This window comes from Calidris pugnax, unplaced genomic scaffold (assembly GCF_001431845.1).
Source record: "Calidris pugnax isolate Ruff unplaced genomic scaffold, ASM143184v1 scaffold116, whole genome shotgun sequence".
Classification (NCBI taxonomy): Eukaryota; Metazoa; Chordata; class Aves; order Charadriiformes; family Scolopacidae; genus Calidris; species Calidris pugnax.
This window is the reverse complement of record NW_015090877.1, coordinates 156,605-162,387: the sequence shown is the minus strand read 5'-3', so window position 1 is coordinate 162,387 and position 5,783 is coordinate 156,605. Positions and strand designations below refer to the sequence as shown.

The 5,783-nt window shown below is 58.4% G+C and overlaps 1 protein-coding gene across 3 annotated transcripts; it reads right to left on the bottom strand.

The window, feature by feature from the left end:
* Window positions 1–834: 834 nt before the first annotated feature.
* ELF3 (E74-like factor 3 (ets domain transcription factor, epithelial-specific)) lies at window positions 835–5,522 on the bottom strand. Of its 3 annotated transcripts, none has more exons than XM_014946280.1 (9): window positions 5,385–5,522; window positions 4,428–4,601; window positions 3,578–3,799; window positions 3,239–3,358; window positions 3,026–3,145; window positions 2,744–2,833; window positions 2,396–2,512; window positions 2,033–2,228; window positions 835–1,888 (listed from the first exon to the last, which is right to left on the bottom strand). In XM_014946280.1, the coding sequence occupies exons 2-9, from the start codon at window positions 4,588–4,590 to the stop codon at window positions 1,768–1,770; spliced, it is 1,149 nt and encodes a 382-aa protein (XP_014801766.1). In that variant the 5' UTR covers window positions 4,591–4,601; window positions 5,385–5,522; the 3' UTR covers window positions 835–1,767. The 3 variants fall into 3 exon arrangements, with proteins under 3 accessions (XP_014801766.1, XP_014801768.1, XP_014801767.1); XM_014946282.1 differs by having other exon boundaries at window positions 3,239–3,325; XM_014946281.1 differs by having other exon boundaries at window positions 4,428–4,596.
* Between the last annotated feature and the right edge of the window lie 261 nt (window positions 5,523–5,783).

Here is a 5,783-nt window from a genome sequence, read left to right as displayed (position 1 = left end):
CCTTCTTGCTGCCCCACAGACATATCCTGTGGGTTGGACAGATCCTCCCAGAACCCCTGGGGCACCCTCCCTGCCCTCTCATGGCTAGACTAACTAGGGAGGGCTGGTCTTGCCATTGAGCAAGAAGGGGCAGATGATGTGTCTGAGATGTCCACATTGCTAGGCCTGAGCAATCTTCCCTCCTGAAGATGTGGTCCTTGAGAGGCACACAGGTCCTAGGAGAGGCTCCCAAATAGCCAGACTGGAAAAGGAGCAAGCCTGATACATATTGCAGTGCCTGTGCTTCTCCTTGATGTTCCTTCACATCTCAGACGAGAGCAGTGGCCAGAGAGGAGCTGGATGTCCTCTTGCAGCTTGCAACCCCCAGCCAGGCTGGCACCTTAATGTGGAGGGAGCTCAGAGAGAACCCCCCCCAACTGGACCATGGCAGACTGGGCTTTGGGACCAAAAATTTGCTTCCCAGCAGCCTGTGACTGACCAAGTTCTGGCTATGAGCTAGTGCTCCAAGAAAGCCGTCCTGCAAAGGTGAGTGCCAAGGCTGCATTTTTGGAGGGTCCTCAGAAGGTCCAAGGTTTGGGAGCAGGTGTGAGATGCCCCTGCATGGCTGGCTTTGAGACAAAGCCTCCAGATCTCAGTCCCTGTAGCCTAAGGACAAGCAGCCCACCTCATCCTCAGGAAAACCCTGTGACCCTGTGCCAGGATGACCAGGCGAGTCCAGGCTACAGCAGGAAGGAAGGATGGTGGTAGATGGGGTTCATGCAATGGGACATCCCAGGTAACATGGGTCTGATCCTCACTGTGTCTTTAAGTAAAACAAGAAAAATGACAGAGAGGTACAAAAAAACCCAACCAAACAATTTATTCCTCTTATGTTCCCATTTGAAAAGGAGGAAACCACGTGCACAGGCTGGGTGCCTGGCTGGGCTGGCATCCCCCTCCTGTGGCTGACACAGAGCCAGTCTGTGCCCCCCGTGACATTGCTTCAGTCCAGCTGAGCATCACCACCTGCCACAAGACACGTGTGTGTCCTAAAATGCACACTCTCACAAGGGAACTCATGAAAAAATATATCTGTACATTCATTCAGTTTTCGGTCTTACATAAATTAGAAGCTACTTTTGGGGAAAAGGCCTGTTTCTAGATACAGGAAATCCAGAGTGGCCCTGCTGTCCCAAGTCCTCTCCCCGCCTGAGGGCTCTCCAGGTGAAGCTCCACAATATTCCCATCTTCTCTCAGCAGGTGCCACACTGAGAAGCTGCTGCGCAGGGGGGCTTCACCCATCCCATATGGAGCAAACGCGATGGTGGGCACCTTCGGCACAGCAGGAGCAATGATGAGAGAGGACCCCATAGCTGGGACAAGGTCTGCTTGGTCACAGGTGAGACGGTGGTGCTGCCCCTCCACCCGGGCAGATGGTGGGTGACAGCAGGAGACCTGGGCTCTCCCTGTGGTGCCAGCTGCCACTGGAACTTCTTTTCCCCTGTGTGTTTGTCCAGGCTTTGAAATAACCAAAGTCACTGCAACTCCAGTTGGAGGTACAAATCCAGCGAGGCAAATAACGGTTTACAATAACCTACTGGAGCCAAAGTATTAGCTTTAAACACCTCAGTGGTCACCAGCACACACGAGCGTGCCCATGAGTCAGAGTTTCACACACTGCACAGGGCAGCAGCCTCCAGATACAGTTGCAGGCAACGTTTCCTGCCAAAGAGCCCAGCTTGGGGCTGGCCCTGAGGGGCTTGTCAGACCCCAGCTCATCCAGGATTCCTACAGCTCCTTGTTCCTGTTGAGCACTTCCTCCTCCTTCCAGCCACTGGAATTCTTCCCAAACTTGTACACCAGTCGTCGCCCATCGACTCTCTCCAGGATCTCTCGTTTGTAGTAATATCTGGAGGAGATGGAGGGGGAGTCAGGGCTCTGGATGCAGACCCACGTGCTGGGGAGCTGCTTTGGGGGTTCAGGGCTGAGCCCTGGTGGGCCTGACCCAGCCCTGTGGGGCACGTCCCCCCTGGGGACAGGGTAGGGCACTCACCGCATGGCTCGGCTCAGCTTCTCGTAGGTCATGCTGCTGTTTTTCTTCTTCTGGCCCCAGAGCTGAGCCACCGCTTCTGAGCGCAGGAACTTGAAGACACCCTCCTGCCGGTCCTCCCACTTCATCAGCCCCTCGTTCAGCTCTGGGTGGATGAGGATGTCCCGGATGAACTCCCACAGGTGGGTACCTCTTGGGGCTGGAAGAAGAAAGCAAGCTGTAGAGACAAGATCCTGCACTTTGGATCTCCCTAAACTCCCCTGCCAAGGGGCATGGCCAGCAGACATGGCCCTTTCTCCCATCTCCCCACTGTGCAGCCACGTTTGGGGAGGCAGTCCAAGCTCCCGGACTGGAGGCTCCACGTACAGTGCTTGCTCTTCCGGCTCTCCAGGCAGTCTCTGCTCTCCTTGCTGAGTTTTCGGGGCCGTCCCCGTTTCCGCTTGCCATGTTTGCTGTCCCCTTTCTTGCTCCCTGTGAAGCCATCTGTGCACACAGACAAGGGGAGACGTTACACCGTGCGGATCCCGCTGGGTTGCAGGCTCTCTCAATGGAGAGAAACAGACCCAGGGCACACAGAAAATCAACCCCCTCCCTCCTTCCCAGTTCAGGTGTTGGCCCTAAATCATTGCTAGATGGAGTGTGCTCTGCAGCTGCTGGAAGTGCCTGGGAGCACACCCTGCTATCCCAGCTCCAGGCGGGAAGCAAACAACTCACCATCAGGGAAAAGCTTTGCTTCCACAGGGTCGAGGTCGAGGTCACTTCCACCGGAGTCCTGGGAGATGGGGCTGTGGGACATCACAGGCCCTGAGAGGCAAAGCGACAGGCTCAGACCGCCAGCTACTGGCATCTGGGGATGCCTCCCCCACCATCCTGCCCCAGGCCCCAGCAGGCAGCCTGGTGCAAGACCCAAACCCACCCTTGGCAGTGGGGCAGTTCCCCACTGATGTCCCAGCTCAGCACAAGCGAAGGCAGATTTTCACTGGGCAAAACACTGACCTGAGACATCAGAGCTGCCTGGGGACATGGCACCCGGCAAGCAGGTGAAGTCTGTGGCTAAGAAAGGGTTTGTGGGCTTCATGTCCTCCAGGGATTCCTTGGCACAGGGATTTCCCAGCTCTGGAAGGGGCAGAGAAGGGAAGAAGGGGTTAGCCCTGCCTGCATCAGCATGTGGTCCTTGGGGAAAAGTCTTGGCTGGGGCCTCTCTCTTACCCAAGTGGCTGGAGTTCAGGAAAGTCTCCTGGGAAGTCGCATCCTCTTTTTCCAGCAAGTCAATGATCCAGTTCAGCTCATCGGAGGCTGCAGGGGTGGGGGGACTGGGATTAGCGATGCCTGTTTGGTATGGAGGGGAATGGTGCATACTGGGAGCTGAGCCCAGCCCTGCCTGGACTCTGGTCTGTGCCCCCATATGCAGCCTCCCCAGTGAAACCTCCCCCTGGCAGCCCTCTGCAGTGTCAGGGAAGCAGATGGTCCTGGGCTGGTGAGGGGGGCCCTCAGCTTCATTCTTCAAGCTGCCAGGCCTGGGGATGAAGGGGACATTGGGACACTCACTGATCTCATGCAGGCGGTCGTAGAGTTCATCCCCCAGGGGCCCAAAGATGAGGCGCATCTGGTCCCTGGTGCAGTGGCAGAGAGCGTGCCCATCCATGTTGCAGCAGGAGAAGTCGATGGAGCTGGCATCGTACTTGTTCTTCTCTATGTGGTAGCTGATCCACTCCAGCACCTGCACCTTGGTCCAGAAGTATGGGAGCTCACTGAACCACTCCGGCTTGTCTGCAAGGGACAGAGATCAGGGCTGAGGGACAGGGCGCCGTGTGCCATGCGTGGGCTGCCAGCTGCAGCTGGGCACCAGGTCCGGTCCTGTGGCAATCATGTTGGGCACAGTGGGCCCTGCGCTTAAAGGGCTATGGGACTGACAGACACTTAGTGCCTGCTCCCAGATCACCTCGCTCTGCCCTGCTCCTGTCCCGGGGACAGCAAGGACCTGACACTCCCCACACCATTGGTTACGGTGTCCCATCCATGCTGGGACCCACCCTGCTCTGCTGGTGTGTTCCCTGTGCCTCCCATGACAGTCCCACTGGTGGAGTGGGGATCCCCATCACCAGGACTGTACTTCCAAGCTGCTCTCCTGGTGACCCCTGGCAGCTGATCCCCTGGGACATGCTGGGGGAGGAGGGCAATGATTCCTTCATCCTCCGTGTGTATCTGATGTGCTCCAAACAGTTGCACCTTGTGCCACCCAGAGTCTCCTACAGCAACCTTTTAGCTAACACACCCCTGGGGAAACTGAGGCATGGTGGGACCTGTTGACCTGCCCCAGTGGGACAAGGACCTTATAATGCTCTTCCAAGCCTTGTGTGCTGGCTGCCCTGGGCAGCCACTGCTCCCCTTGTCCTACCTGAGCTCTGAGCTGGGGGCTGGCAGGTGGGGAGGCTCAGCCCCAGGGTGCTGTCATCCCCAGGGTGTCCCAGCATCTCCAAGGTTGGCTGCACCTCATCCGGCTGGTACATAGCGCTGATGTAGTTAGAGAAGACATTGCTGATGTCACAAGATCCCGCCATCAAGCCCTGCGCTGAGAGACAACAGTAAGCCTTGGCCCCATGGATGCAGGGGGACTTGAACCTGTAGTGCCCGCAGCACCCCAGAACTGGGCTGGGTGAGGCCGGGCTCTCCCTCCCTCCACCCACCGTCACCACTCAGGTCACTTCTGCAGAAACATCCGCCCAGCATCCACCGGCCAGGGCTGGAGCCTGACTCACCACCGCCCCGGGGGCCAGGATCGAGGGAGGCTGAGCCGGAGCAAACCGGGGACACAGCGTCACCCCGCCTGCAGGAGAGCCCTGTCCCCAGCCACCCGACCTCACCAGCCCCACGGGCAGCCACAGCAGGCAGGTGGCTCGCCGAGACTGGCACGGCACAGCCCCTCTGTGGGGACGGGCGTTGCAGGGCACTCATCCGGTGCTCCCCCAGCCCCACAGCACAGCAGTGCTTGGGCTGGCACAGCACCTGCCCCGCTGCCCGCTGCAAGGACTCCAGTGCCAGCAGCTCCAGTCCTCTCAACCCGTCGCAAGAAGCACATCCCAGTAACTCTGCAGCCAGGAGGGGACCAAGCCTCTGCCCAGCCCTTGTGGAAGAGCCGAATCTCGTTGTTCACTTGACAAAACGTGGGGACCGGAGGGGTGCCCCTCCAGACTGCTGTCTCGCTGGCCCCTCAAAATGTCTGGGAGAACAGGCAGGCAGCAAGCAAAGACCAAGCGCATCCCCCGGCAAGAGCGAAGTTGCACAGGGAAGGGAGCAAAGCAGCCATCCTGGGCTGGGGGACGTCAACAGGCCCCGGACGAAAAAGCTTTGGTACCTTCTGCGATGGCAATCCCGGGGGCGGCAGCTAATCCAGAAAGCAGCAAGGGGAGATGGGGCACCCTGCTCAGCCGCTAGCCACTGCTCATGGGCCCGGGGAGGCTGGTGCCGATGGGCAAGCCCTGCCCTCCTCTCCTCTTTTATAGCACGGGCGGTGTAACGCGATCTGGCGGCCCGAGGGGAATTCCAGCCCTAAACGTTCATGCTCCCAGATCCAGGTGATTTGCATAATATGAACCACCGGGTCCCAGCCCAGCGCTGCCTTGCCGGGAAATCTGGGTTGGCCAGTTTAATCATTGTCAGAGCCCTTGCCCTGCCGGTGCCCAGAGTTTCACCCACACCGGCTTCGCAGGGTGTTTTCTTCACTGCCTTTTGCCCGACTCATGTTTGTTTGCTC

What these genes read in the sequence shown, in the direction of transcription:
- ELF3 (XM_014946280.1), bottom strand. Translation starts at nt 4,590, where the DNA reads ATGGCGGGATCTTGTGACATCAGCAATGTCTTCTCTAACTACATCAGC. An exon ending in CGACCGCCTGCATGAGATCA is followed by an intron (nt 3,359 to 3,577) that starts GTGAGTGTCCCA and finishes CATACCAAACAG; the next exon opens with GCATCGCTAATCCCAGTCCC. An exon ending in AGGCAGCTCTGATGTCTCAG is followed by an intron (nt 2,834 to 3,025) that starts GTCAGTGTTTTG and finishes TTTGCCTCTCAG; the next exon opens with GGCCTGTGATGTCCCACAGC.